At 39.3% G+C, this 15,283-nt stretch overlaps 1 protein-coding gene across 1 annotated transcript in view; it reads left to right on the top strand.

Moving 5' to 3' along the window:
- SLC25A21 (solute carrier family 25 member 21) overlaps positions 1 to 15,283 on the top strand; it is a 411,303-nt gene that overhangs the window by 370,380 nt on the left and 25,640 nt on the right. The window contains exon 7 of the mRNA XM_031453618.2: positions 12,935 to 13,099. Coding sequence (XP_031309478.2) covers positions 12,935 to 13,099 — 165 coding nt within the window. The remainder of the gene's footprint in view (positions 1 to 12,934; positions 13,100 to 15,283) is intronic.

Below are 15,283 nucleotides of genomic sequence, written 5' to 3'. Positions count from 1 at the left end.
GGAAAAAACAAGGGGATTGGCATTCCCAGGTCCTTTCTTAGCATTTTAATTTACTTCCACAACTGGGTAGCATGTGGTATAAATTGGTTTGGAGTATCTGCTGACCTGAATTTCTCCGTAGAAAAGTTCCCCTGCCTACTACTTAAGCAGCTGCTAATGGGTGGAGACCCCTCTCACTCCCGCCGCACTTCCTGCCTGCTGATACTGCCTGAGAGCTCCCTGGCAACTTCTTGAGCAGGAGTGTGGGAAAGGGGAGAGGGGCCTGACTCACCTGCAGCTGCCATGCCCCGTGGAGGACAGGGTTGGGCGGCTACAGCAGATGGTGTCTACTCAGATGAAGGTAATCCTAATTAAGGGAGTTTGGGGGTTTTTTGGTTTTTTGTTTTTTACGCTTCAAAAGATTGTCTTAATTGCAGTGATATATAGTGCTTCAGTAAAGGTTGAAAATTCGTGGATTGCTCTAGTCTTTGTTTCTGTTTTGCTTTTTCTCTATTCTTCCTTGAATGATGGAAAAAGATGGCAAGGACTAAGGAAAAATGAAAAGAAACACTTTTCAGATGTCCTATCAGTGTGAAGCATTTAAGACAGCCCCCCCATGGAATGTGATCAAGGAAAATTTGATTTGTTAGGCTGGGAGAATTAGCAGCTAGAAGAGAACTTGGAGCTCCCCATTCGATGCCCGTCTTACCCATTGGGAAGCTTGCCTTGGGGCAGCAAGGGGTAAGGGAAAGAATACACAGGCCTTCAAACTGCAGTCCTTTATCAAGACAGCATGTAAGCAGAGGAACACAAATGGGACAGAGCACCGAGAAGCACTCAGAAGAATGAAAATAACGTTATCACAGCGCCTCTGCTCATGCCTAACGTTCTTTCTCTCTCCTCTGCTCTCAAGAAGGTTCTACACTGAGGCCATGTAAGAACTGTTGATGTTTTGCTTGTGCTAAGGCCTTGCTCGAACCTGGCAAATACTCTCCAGTGCAACACAAGAATGCTGCATGTGCATGTGTTCCTGGTTCATTTACACAAGTGTGTTCTGTGCAAATTGTTTATGTAGATGCAGCCATTTTCTTTAAGTAGGGGAGAGAGGGGAGCTCGTTTAGGGTCATTTCTTTTGCAGAATCCACTGAACTGGATTCATTGTCAGATACTTACTTAGAGAAAATAAAATCTATTAATTGCATTATATTGGTCATATTACCTCAACTAGTCAGAACTTAGGAAAAGAGGGTCACACATATCAGCATTTATTTCCAGCAGCTGTCAGGACTCAGTGGCTAACCTGAGGTGGCACTTTATAGGCAATATTGATCAAATTGAAAAGTAGTCAGCACACAGTCACCCGACATAAAACAATAGGACTGTGCCTATTAACGCAAAACATCTGAGAGAAAGAAATGACATGATATGAATAGCAAATTTCAGATCTAGTTATTTAAAAGTAACTACCAGTCATTTTTGGCAAATGAAGCTGTTTCCTGTGTCTTTTGACTAGGACCCACTGGAAGGCCAAAGCCTTCCTCCATTGACTAGCACTTCCTTTTATCCAACAAGGGATACCCTTTTGTTCATCTGTACCTGTGTTGAATTAATCCATATGTTAAGTATGCTCATGTCAGCATTTGTATGGCCAAGGATAATTATCCTTTCTTCACTCTGAGGCTTTGTAGATTGTTAAGAAGTACGGGGGTGGAGTAGGGGGAGAAGAGGAAGAGGAAGAGAAAGGGAAGAAGAACGGAATTAACTTGCCCAGGGGAAGGTATAGCTCAAGTGGTAGAGTGCATGCTTAGAATACACAAGGTCCTGGGTTTGACTCCCAGTACTTCCTCTAAAAGTAAATAAGTAAACCTGATTATCTCTCCCCCCAAAAGTTTAAAAATAAAATTAAATGCACAATGCATTTGAAGATTACATCTCTTTTTTTAAGAAAAAAAGTTGTAATCCACGTATTAAAGTAATGCATATTTATGTTATGAAACACCAAAAAACTGTATGTTTCCACATATACATAGAAGTGTATAAATGTATTAAAAATGATCCAGACTCTTGAGCAGTGCTATCCAACAGAAATACAATGTGTGCCACATTTTCTAGTATCTATAGAACAGAGGAAATTAATTTAATCCTATATTTTTTTAACCCAGTATATCCAAAACAGTATCATTTCAACATGTGATCAGTATACAAATTATATGAGATATTTTACACTCTTTTTCCATACTAAGTCTTAAAATCTAGTATGTATTTTATGCTCACAAGCACATTTCAGTTTGAAGTAGGACATTTCAATCATTCAGTAGCCACACATGGATGATCTCACTGACTTCCTCATAGGACAGTGCAGGTCTGGAGGAATTCATGCACACTCCTCACTGTGGTTGCCTCTGGAGAGGAGACTGGAAGAGATCAAGGGAGGGCTTGATGTATTTGAATGTTTAACATGAGAATGTATTCAGTATTATCTGAAAAGTTAATATCAGTATTAACATTTACTTTAACACTTGCTTATTGTAGAAAATTTAGAAAATACAGAACCATGTAAAGAAAAGTAAGTAATCCAAAAGAAATGTTCTAATGGCTCTGTCAGGGTCAAACCCACTTCAGGCAGAAACCCCAGCTGATTCAGGTGGGGATGACTTGCTGGCCCATCTCAGGACTCAGCCTTGCCTAATTCAGCTTCCAGTACTTCACTTATAGTAGCAGGAACCCCCATTTTTTCCTGCTGTATAATTTCTTAAGAAGTTTAAACTTTATGCGCAAATTATCAAAGGACACATATGAACAGAGCCGTCTAGAACAGGAAGGCTATTGGTTTGGGGAGAGAAAACCCATGAGGCTTTAGGGAGAAACCCGATCAAGCTCTTTACCATTTCCTGACAGTACGGCCTTAAACAAGTGACTTGCAGTTCCCTCCATTGTAAAATGATGGTGATCAGTCCAACTACATTCCAGCCAGGCATCTCTGTGAAGTGGATAGAAACACTAGCACTGCCGGGCTGTCTGAGCTACTGACGATGTGACAGCCTCCTGCTTCCTACTCTAACCAGATCCCAGTGTCCTCCTTTGTTAGGGAAGAATAGTAGCCATGGCCACATCACATGGTGTCATGAGGGTGAGTTGAGACATGCATGTAAAGCTGTCAGCACAATCTGTCATGTAGTGATGGTTTAATAAGTGTTAGTAGTTATTATTGCAGCCTGCTTTTTATGAGAATTTAAATGTAATAATATACACAAAGGTCTTACTTGGTACATGATAAGCACTCAACCAATGACAACGATTTCTAGATGCAAATTGAGCTTATAAATTCTTGAGGTTAACTAGAGACAGGTATAGCTGGAGATATTGCCCCAATTAATATCAAGCAGTCACAGCTGACTCCAGTTGTGGGCGTGAAAGCAGCTCACTGAGCGATGGTGTCCCATTTGGGTCATTCCCAGCTGCCAACACAATCCATTCAGCCCAAATTCTGTATCAAGGCTTAAGGGCTGGAAACCTAGTTACGGTGACTACTGACAAGGTCTTTAAACTCAGATGCAGGCCTACTATCATAAACAGTAGTAATTGGATATCTGTTTGCTGTAAATAACTTACAAATAACAGCAGAAGTTAGAGATGAAACTAAAAACACCGGAAGCCACTTTCGAAAGTGTTCTACCACAATCAGGATATTCTTCCTCTGGAATACAACCATGTGGGGTTAACGTGGATTCTTGATTAAGCCTTCTAGGTCACTTCACCTGGAGGTCGTGAACGAAGCTCCTTTTCAGTTACAGCTACCAGGTGCGGTGGAACACGAGATGCATGGGCTGCACACAGCATGGCCAAATGGCCTGACAACAGCTGTAGGGAAAACAGAGCCATTTCCCCAGAGGCTTATTTTGCAGGGAGCTGACTTGCTCGTCTGCCAGTAGTGTGTTTCTCAGGCCACAACTCTGCTGCTCAGCCTTTCTGACTTCGTGCTTTAGTTATGAACCACTGTGGATTCCCACACAGTAACGGTGGATTTTCCTATCTCATCAGCCTGAGGAGGTGAGTCATCATGGTCCTTTAAACATGAAAATTTCCCGAGAAGTTGTCTGCAGTGCAAGAGAGCCTAGGGTAACAGTAGTCAGATATTACTCTTAATATTACACCTTATGTCTTGTGGGCAATGGCAGAGTGATAAAGATGGAGCAGAAGGGCTGCCGTGGTCCTGGGTGCAGAGAGCATAGTCTAGAAGGAGGTTGTGGGATGTTCGTAGATGTCACTTGGCCCTGTGTAGAGGCATGGCAGGCAAAGGGCCAGAATGGGGCCCTCTGTAGTGGTGGGAACCAGGAAAGCGGCCCCTCTGGCTGGGGTCCCAGGGCTGAGAGCAGAGGCTGTGTCTGCTGTGTTCTTGGAGCCCTCAGTGAAATTCCTGACAGGATTTCCCAGGAACGGCAGGTACCCTGCTGGATCCAGCTGCCTGTGTTCTCCCCTCTGTGGTCTAGGACTCATTCTCTAGCCAGTCAGAAGTATGTTACCCATAAAATATGACTTCCTACCCAGTTAGACCTAAACTCTTCTAGAAATTTGAAGGAAATTGTGATTAATTTGGTTCCTGATACTTCCCTCATATCCTTCCAGCTTCTGTATAAAGGTTTTCAATAGGTGTGCTTGTCTTGCCTGCACTGTTTAAATTACCACCATATCAGTCAAAGACTATAATCCCTGCCACACTTCCTCCAATTCCAATACCAGAATCTTGGCCAGCATCTTAAAATTCACAGTGAATAAAGAAAACCGGTCTCTAATTTAAATATGTTTGACCTTCTGTGGGGAGCAAAGTAATCACAGCTTTGTCATGCTCTGGTTTGGTTCAGTGGGTGTAAAAACATGTTCAGATAAAATCGAGATAGACCCAAATTTCCCCCCGTCCTTCAAACTAAACCCAAGCAAAGTGTTGTTCTGGTTTGTAGTCTTTTTGGCTGAGGACTAGGCTTGCCAGAGGATTTCTCCATTGGGGATGGTTTGTACATTCAGTCTTGCCAAAAGTGTGACTTTGTAGCTTGCTGTCCTTGTAAGACCCTGCTGCCTTCTAACTGGGTGCATCGTTTTTTTCCTGTACGCTTACAAGAACTAGAAGTCCTTTATCAATTATGCTAAATCAAGTGGTGTTTGGCTGGCATGCTCTCTGCTAGCCTGGAAAATGTGAATTTCTCCCCAGGAGCAAAATCTTGTATGAATTGTTTCCCGGTTTTTCTCTCCACTTTGAAATCTACTTCAAAGTTATTATTTGGCTAACGGGTTATGTTTTCCTTCCCTTGAGGTCTATAGGATTTGCCTCTGATGTGTGGATGGGGCACAGGTTTCCCTTCTACTCTGTCATTTTTATCTGCGTTACATATGAACATAATCATTCTCACCCCCAAATATGAAACTAAGCCCTTAAGAAATTTCAAAAACCTGTTTTAACTTTGTTTGGTCCTTAAAGATATTCAGCCCAAGAAAGGAATAATTAGTCTTCCACCTATGCTCTGTGACTACAGTTTTAAGGATCAATGAACAGACAGCCAATGTGTCATTGATGGTAGAGTCTTTAAAAATAGGTGCTTTTAAAAAATTAGTTCAGGGTTTGAGTCTGCTTTTGGATAACACCACTAAATATAGCTCTACACACTTTATCCTGGGAGCTTAATAATCTAATAGAGACCAGTTAGGTCATACACGGTATCACAAAGCTGAGTGATGGTTTTCTGCATAGGCAGTTAACAAACGTTGAAACTTAGTTACACTCTTAAGAGACAACGCAGAGTGAATAGGACTGGATTTTGTGATCATCTCTTCCAAAAAAGAGAAAAGTTAAGTTATATAGAGAGAGTGTGTGGTTCTGTTTTCAGATAGAGTAAGAAGCCGGCTTCGAGGGCATGTCAACATTCATGATAATGTATTGAGTTAAGTTCAAGTTTTCCCTGCATTACTGTGTGAAATACTGCCTGAAAGCTGCTCCATACGTAAATTATTTCTTTCCAGTCTATGATTCTTGTGGGCAGAAAAGTGAATTATGTATATGAATCCATTCCTATGGTTATCTTTCAACAATACCTAAGGCAGCAGCCAAGATGACTCTCCATTATCATGGAGAGAAACCCGATCTTCAGTCTTCCACTCGGCTGTGCCAGGAACCCTAGATTTTTGCTTTCAGAGTTGAGACTTTGAAGTAATGATAATAGCTACCATTTACAGAACATCTACTATATGCCAGATACTATGCGAGATGCCTTATATTTTTTTCTTTATTTGAATTTTTAAATTTATATAATTTTGTAAATTACAAAAGTGATACTTTTTTTCCCCCCACAAATCAAGTAATACAGAGCTATATAAGAAAAAAGTAATTGATGATTTCTGCCACCACCACCCTCCAATCCCATTGCTCTGGTAACTGCTGTGTGTCCCTCCACCTCTTCCAGTGCTGACACACATTTGATCAAATCAGATCCTCCCACTATCCCTATAATGTTGGTGGCTTTATCTCTATGTTATAGAGAGGGGAAAATAAAGCCTAATGCAGTTATTAGCTCTAAGGGACTGAGCATTAACATAGAGGTCTCTTTCTCATCAACCACAGTTTTCATTGGGATAAAGAAATGTGGGTAATTAAGATGCTTAAGGGAAAATCAAAAGGGAACCATGAAAAAGCAGAGGCTTCTTGCACATTGCCAGTCTCCTCTGAGCCATCACCCCTGTGTCCACAGCAGTGCCAGAGCAAGGTGCTGGGTCAGCGTCCTGTCACCGGAAGACTCCGTGTTCCTCCAGATGGTTACTGGGCAGCAACTCGGTGTTGACGTAGCTTGTGGCTCAGCATCTGGAAGAGTTTGTTTAGAGCAAATTATTTTCCACTCACAGATCATTTAAAAATAGACCTGTTCATCAAATGTAAATTTTAGAAAGAATATAATTATATTTTGGATGCTTTTTGGTCCATAATCATGCCCTATTAAAATAAACTGCAATGATGAGTTAGCAAAATGCCTATCTAAGCTAAAAGAGATGTGTAACTGGGATTTTGAGCCCAATTCTTCTTTTTTCACTTACATTTTGTTCCCAAATCTATGAAAATGCTTCAAGACTTTATTTGAGGAATGAAAAGCTTAAATGATCTTTTATCCTAATGAGCAAGGATATTTTCCTACCTAAGACTGGATCTCCTCTTTTTTAACAAAGCAGTATTTTTCTTACAGCCCAGATATGAACACTCACTCCACTGTATAAAGGTCTCATCCGGTTTGCTTTCCAGTCATGTGATGAACTCCAGTGCAGCACCCTTAGTCCATTGGCTCTAAGGTGCAACCAAATCCCCTCACCATAGGAAGCAAGTAAAGAATACACATGGAGCGTGCTGTCTTTGGACATGGTATGCCTAGAACTCTTCTCTGGCTTTAGAGAAAGAGGAAATTGACTGACACACACCCCATGCCTCTACCTACTGGCCATGCTTTGATAGCTATTTACCCAGGGAACAATGCCTGCTGCCTAAAACCTCTGTCCGTGATCTCACAAGGTTATCAGAGCCAGCTCTGGTCAGTAGTTGGATGGAAGAACTCCAGAAAAAATAGATCAGGCTGCCATAAGTGATCTCAGTGATTTGTTGGTAATCCTGGGCTCTCAGAGAGTAAGGAATCAGTGCCCCAGAGTGGTGCCTGGGAGCATTGTGTAGGCAAAGGATCTTCTCTTTTATGTCAGCCTCTTAAGGACTTTTAATTTTTAAAAAATTATTGAAGTATAGTTAATTTATAATATTATATAAGTTTTAGGTATAAGCATAGTGATTCAGTATTTTTAGTTTATATTCCATTAAAAGTTGTTACAAGGTAATGGCTATAGTTCACTGTGCTCTATAATATATCCTTGTTGCTTATCTGTTTTATACATACCCCTAACATGCCCCTTCCCCTTCCCTCTCCCCACTGGTACCCAATAGTTTGTTCTCTATGTCTGTGAGTCTGTTTCTGTTTTGCTGTATACATTCATTTGTATTATTTTTCAGATTCCACATACAGGTGATATCATGCTATCTGTCTTTCTCTGTCTGCCATTTCACCAAGCATAATATTCTCTAGGTCCATTCATGTTGCTGCAAATGGCAGAATGTCATTCTTTTTATGGCTGAGTAGTATTCCGTTGTGTATATATACCACATCTTTCAATTTTTTATTGTGGTATAGTTGATGTACAAAATAAGTTACAAGAATACAACATAATGATTCACAATTTTTTAAAGGTTATATTCCATTTATAGTTATTATAAAATATTGCCTATATTCTCCATGTTGTATAATATCCTTGTAGCTTATTTATTTTATACATAATAGTTTGTACTTTTTAACCCCCTACCCCTATCTTGTCCCTCTTCCCTTTCCTCTCCCCACTGGTAACCACTAGATTGTTCTCTATATTTGAGAGTCTGCTTCTTTTTTGTTCAATGCTCTATTTTGTTTTATTTTTTAGTTTCCACATATAAGTGATATCATACAGTATTTGTCTGACTTATTTCACTTAACATAATACCCTCCAGGTCCATCCTTATTGTTGCAAATGGCAAAAATTTCATTCTTTTTTATGGCAAGTAATATCCCATTGCATATATACACCACATCTTCTTTATCCATTCATCTGTTGTTGGACACTTAGGTTGCTTCCATATCTTGGCTATGACCATTGAGATGCATGTGTCTTTTTGAATTAGTATTTTTGTTTTTTTGAAGATACACCCAGAAGTGGAATTTCTAGGTCATATGGTAGTTCTGTTTTTACTTTTTTGAGAAGACTCCATACTGTTTTCCACAGTGGCTGTACCAATTACAGAAATTTGCTTTCACATTTCATAACCATTGTAGAATATTCTTATGGGTAGACATAATATTTATCAGTATATCTCTCCAAATAAAAAGCAAAGCAAAAATATTTGTTACAATTCTATAATATGGACAAGGTACTGTACTAGATAGCACAGTGCATGGCATGTAATAGGCACTCAATGGGTATTTGAATAAGTGGGTGCATGCATGAAAGAACAGGGAGCTATCAGAATTAGCAACTGGCAGTAAGTAAATTGTGAAGTCACAGTTAAAGTAGACTTTGAGTTCCTTCAAATGGAAATACATCTGGCAGGTACTAGTAAACTGAAGATGTTTATAAACCATGGTGGAAAACTGTGGATAAACCATTGTGGAGAACTGTGGTATCACAGCTTTAGCTACATTCTGACTCACTTATTCCATGCTTGCAGCTCTGGTGCAGTCAATGAAAGGTATATCTAGGAAAGTTAGAATGCAGTTTGGCCCACAACTGGTAACTAAATATGAAAATTGAAGTGAATCTAAATATTGGAAGGAAACTGAATTGGTGGGTGACTTGCTGGGCTGGATAGTACTGGAATCATTTGGCTGATGATGCCAGTCAGTCACCATTTTGTTTTGAAGTGGAAGCCCAGTAACCAAATAAGTTTAGTAAAATTCCTTGTGTTTACAGAGATCTAGTCAAAATGATCCTATATTTTCCTATTTAAGCATCCTCGTGGAAGTCATGTTTTGCCTTTCTAATTAAATATTTGCTTATGTGTGTGATACAGTCACTGAATGAAGCAGAAAGCACACTTCTAATTCTTATGAGAGTTAGAGTTTAGGTTTTTCTTTATCTCAAGGCCCCAGGTTGCCAGAAAAAATATATCTGTATTTATTATCTGTTACCTATATCAGTTGGATTATCAAACTCTGAAAATCTTACTGCATATGTATAACAAAAATGAGTCAACAAGAATGAGAACAGCACTGAGTTAGATGCAGAATTCTGCTTAAGCCATTTAGCAGAATTTTTACCATAGGAATATTACTTAATCCTTGATAAAATGAGAATATACCTGTCTCCCACCTTGCAGATTGTTGAGACAGACAATCAGGTACGTTGGATGTCAGAAGAATGTACAGTGTAGAATTACGAACTTGGAGTCTGAGGGGGTGGCCTCAGTTTGTACTCTGGTACTACCACTTGCTCTGTGATCTTGAGCAAGTAACTTAACCTTAGTTTCCTCATCTATCAAATGGGGGTAATGATAATATCCATCCCACACACTTGTTGAGAGGATTAAATAATATGTGAAGTACTAAGCATCTGTGATAATGGGCAACACTGATGAGTACTTACTGTGTTCCAGGTACCTGGTAACACGCATGAATGTGCTCTCTAGGACGTCAGTAAACTGTGTGAGGTAGAGGCCCAGTGAGTGTGCTTTTCCTTTCCCAACCTTTGTTGCCCTGCAGCCTTGCTTCTGTGGTCCTATCGAGTAGAGACTTCTTACCAAGGATGCTAACCAAGGGATCGGGAAGGGGCCAGTTTACAGGATCTGCTGCTCCTGAGAGGAAAGCCCTGGAGTGAGGAACTATCCCTGGAAGGAGAGCTCCAGCCCAGGAGTTAGATTTGGTTGAGTTGCAGAGGAAGCAGACCTATGATCTTGCATTCTGGATGCGTTTCTGTAGGACATTGTCTCAAGGGTCCAGGACTCTGGAAAGAAAGGACACCCAGAAGGACTGAGCAGGAAGAAGCTAGTTATGCATGCCCTTCCTCTCCCTTGAAGCAGCCTCCACCTTTTGATTGTCATTGCCTTCAACTAACAAGGAAACCGTGTGTTATTTTACTGATATAACTATTTTTATTATCAGCATAATTGCCATTATTATTAACAGCTAATATATAGTAAATGCTTACATTGGGCAAAATTCATTCTTGCTTATCATCACCATAATCCTATGAGGAATATTCTGTTACTATCCTTATTTTACAGATGAGTAAAGTGAGGATAAATCAGAGGATAAAATAACCTGCTTCAGCTGGCAAGCAGGATCGTTGAAACTCAAACCCTGGGCTATATGGCTCCAACTCCCTATTTCTAACTACTATGCTGTCCTCTTGTTTACTTAATTATTCACAACTGAATTCAAACCCACCAAGGCACTTGAGTCGAAATCCATGTGTTTCATTACTTTCTACCCACCGAACATCCAAGCCAGTGAAAATCAGTAAACAGACCATCAGTGTCATTTGAATATTTGCTGATCCTCACCAAGATCTAACAGAAGTCTTCTCTTTTAATTTTGATGATTTAGCACACTGGATGTTTAAACAATAGGAACATCTTTATACCTGCTCTATTTAGGGAAAGCCATGGTAAGCTGCACTTTAATCCAATCTGTTGGTTGCTCTGTTGCTCAGGAATCAAGATGGTCTCTGAGTTCTACCATCTCTTACGCCCTGAGGGCCTCAGAGTGGGTGAGGATGCCGAGAAAGCTTGGGCTGGAAGCAGAGAGGACCTTTACTGGTCAGTCTGGACCCAGGCAGCCTCACTTCTGCCCTGTTTCTTCCGTCCCCAGGAGAGCTGCCTCCTTTCCTTTCCTATGCCTTCTAGGCTACCTTCCTCAGAGCTACAGAGCAGTGCCTAGGAGTTTGTTCAGCACTTTCAGAGTCTTTCCAGTGGAAATGAACTTCTGCTCAACTTGTCCTCAAGTCTGTTTTGAAAACCAAAATAAATAATTTGGGTTGATAGTCAATGTGCCAGAACACGAACAAAAACGTCCCATTTTGTAGCATAGAGAGTGAACTTTAACCTTCTGAAAATTTCTGGTTTTCCTGTATGCAATGTCTTTTATGTTTTAAGGTTTGTTCTCATATGATTTTTTCATGTTGAGTGTAATTAATCCTCTTAAATGAAAAGATAAAGTTGAGTGTAGAACTGTAGCTAGAGTTTTAAAAACATTTATCAGCAAAAACTATAGGATTTACTATATAAGCAAGCTCATTTAAATGTATCACGTTAATTACATAGCTGCAAACACAAGTTGGATGAAAAGACTTGATTGGATTTGTTCTATTCTGTTCTGCTGGCACGGCCTTAATTGCACATGATAAGAAAACACTTTTAGGCAGTAAGTGCATCCGATTACCATGACCACTTAAGCAACCTGCTCCAGTGAAATATCAAACAAATGTCATGTCAGTGCTTGCCTTCTGGGGAAATAAAAATAATTAAATGCTGAACATTTCCCCTTATTGACTATTCAGTATTCAAAATTTAAGAGGGAGAGATATCCTTTGTGCTATACCTCCTGAAAGGAAACAGTCACTCATTACTTAAAAACCTCCATGAATTGTTGTAATTATATTGTAATGAATTATAAACCTCAGGGCAAACTACAGTGAGTTCTTCAGCAAGTTCTAAAAGTAGCAGAGACGATTCCAGCAGTCAAGGTATTTCAACCTGGGGTAATCAATCAAAGGATTGGAAAGGAGTAAATTAAAGGTACCCCAGTACTCTCAACACCATTGAATTTTCATTTATCACAGCAAGTGATAGACATACTGATTGCCCACTTTCTTCAAGAAGTCTACAATCAACTGCTATTTCTCCATGGCCGATTTCTAACCTAGCACCAGTTTAAACTGTTGTGGCAATGAAATCAAGACTAATTGTAACATTCACTTTGGAAAACATAATTAGAAAAGTAAATTTGCTAGATTCAGGAGCCAAATATAAATTCCTTCTGGATTATGCACAGTTAGGGATTACCAGTTTATCTGTATGGCTAATCCCCTCCATTAATGTGGGTGATCCAGAATTAGGAGCAACTATTGACATGTTGAAAGTGAAGAAAGTGATAATATGACATTAGTTTCACTAATTCCACCAAAGAGATGTTTTCTTTGCCAACAATCTTCCCTTTAAGGCCTGTTGTTATGCATGCAATTTTGTTTATTTTGGGGTTTCCCTATTTAAAAAGCACAAATCTAGGCATGATTATTCTTGTTTGCGGGGGAAGAAAAGTCCCTAATAATTCTGGCTTGAAGGGAAGCTTAAATGGTCATTTACTCTGTTTCACGGTCCTGAAGATGACCTTTCTGGCTTTGCTTCTCTCTCCTACAGCAACCATCCACTATGAGTTACGCCAGACACATCATTAAGAAGGAAGGCTTGGGACTCCAGGGCCTCAACAAAGGATTTACAGCAACTTTGGGACGTCATGGAGTTTTCAATATGGTTTATTTTGGCTTCTACTACAATGTCAAAAACATTATTCCTGCCAATAAGGTAACTATTTCATAGATTTGAAATCCTGGAGGAAAAATCCTATCAATGATGACAGCTATACTTGTAGAGTTTATTATGTCCCTGTCACTGCGCTGAACTCTCACATCTGTTACCAAATGTGATCCTCACGTCAGCCTTGTTCATTGAATGTTGTTATCAGAACCAAAGGCTTAGAAAGATCAAGTAAATTGTCCAGAGTCACATAGTAAATAGCAAAGCAGAGCCTTGAATTCAAGTCTGACACTAAAACTCATCTTCTTGAAGAACATTCCATGACATTTGTCACTAATAGGAGTTCCTGGAAACTATGTTATTATTAAGTTTTTATCTCAGAATCATAACTATCTTAAGAAAGTTGAAGTTTTCATAGTCTAAATAAATTCTGAATTCATGGGGAAAAATTAACAAACCTAAAATTTAAATCTTACCTAGGTTTTAATTTTTAAATTCACCTAAGTTAATTAGGGTAAGTAGTAAATCAGTTCTTCTAGGATCATTCACCTCTGATGTAAGATAATAATTTTTACTGGTAACTTCCAAATGGCAGCAGCCTTTCAACTTTGACAAGATAAAAGTAGCACTTGTTAAATTGAGCACTTGATTTTAAATGAGCATCTTTTACTAGAGTATCACAGAATTTTCTCCCACCATCATATTGCTTGCTTGCAGTCAAAGTTGCAATTCCGGAAGCATCAGCTGCAGACACATTTTTCACATGCAGGCAGCTTCCCACAGGGTTCTTCATCTTCCTTAGTACAGAAGTATTGGAGGACTTCTTACAAAGCATAAAAATATGTCTAACGTGGCTGTCACCCGATTCTGTAAAGTACTATTGGTTACAGCTGCCTTTGTCCAGCTATCCCTCATAATCTAGGCCAGTACTTATTTCAAGTAACAGCTAAATCCAAGGCATGTTCCACATTAACCATCTGTTGACATTGCCTCACTCATTAGCCAAGACTGTTAACCAGTTTTCACTGTGTTTAGAAATCTCACTTATTGAGTATAAGCTCATGTTTTGTTGAAATCTCTGAATGGTCTGAAATCTATGAATGGCCACGGTACCTGTAGATCCCCCCACTGACTGACAGTTCCGACTCTGGTGGTCCTCAGAGCTCTTCTCCCGTTGAGTTCATGAAATACAGAAACAGAGCACAATAAACACTTTGGTCCTAGATGACATGAAAGAATTCAACTCTTAATACATTAAAAAAATTTTTTTTAGCAGGAACGGGCTAAATAATCTGTGGAGCCCAGTGCAAAGTGAAAATGTTAAAAAATTAAGAATTTTAAGACAGCCACAGTGGAGCAATAAACCACTCATGGGCTCTTTTTTAAGTGCCGGCCCTGAGCAGCTGCACACATCACACACCCCTGAAGCTGATGCTTTTTTAAAGAAGGCTGAGATGAGTAATTCATACAACATGGGAGAAACGTCCATGCCTCTATTTCTCCAGCTCCCAAAGGCTTGCAGCAGATAGAAATTACACACAATGAAATTAAGTATATAATTTATAAATATCATATAAATAATATATATTTTATTACGTTTATTTGTACATGTATTTTAATGCATGTTATTACAATAATATGATATGGTTATATTTAAGAAAGAATTTCAGAAAGATCAGTAAGATTTATATATGATTATATGTTACTAATGCTTTAAAAAAAAATCCACAAATGCATATTCATTCTACAATTAATCAATACACTTACATTATTATGTTATGCATTATTTTTAAAAATCAGAAGCTTAAATATTTATTTTTTTTAAAAAAAAGACATCATAGTATTCCAAAACTATGGAAAGAGCTTATTTACCTTGGCAGTGTACAGAGGTGAGATTATACTGGCCCTTCTAGACCTCATTAAGGATTCTTCTGTTTATCTGAAGAGCACTGGGAAGCCAACAAAAGATTTTAAGTAGAGGAATTACCTGATCACTCTGACTACAGCATGGAGGATGGGTGGAGTGGGGATATCGAGGAGAAGACAGAGTGTAACATGGAAATGATCTCAATGTGAGATACTGCGGTCTTGGACTACAGTGTTCATGGTAAAGACAAGGAGAAGTGGACAGATTTGAGAAATATTTAGAAGGTGTGGTGAAGTCTAGATACATGTTGATAAAAGGGGTGATGGGTAGGGATGATGAATAGGTTTTGGGCTTGAACAACTGAA

This window comes from Camelus dromedarius, chromosome 5, assembly GCF_036321535.1.
Source record: "Camelus dromedarius isolate mCamDro1 chromosome 5, mCamDro1.pat, whole genome shotgun sequence".
Classification (NCBI taxonomy): Eukaryota; Metazoa; Chordata; class Mammalia; order Artiodactyla; family Camelidae; genus Camelus; species Camelus dromedarius.
This window is presented reverse-complemented; position numbering and strand designations above follow the sequence as displayed.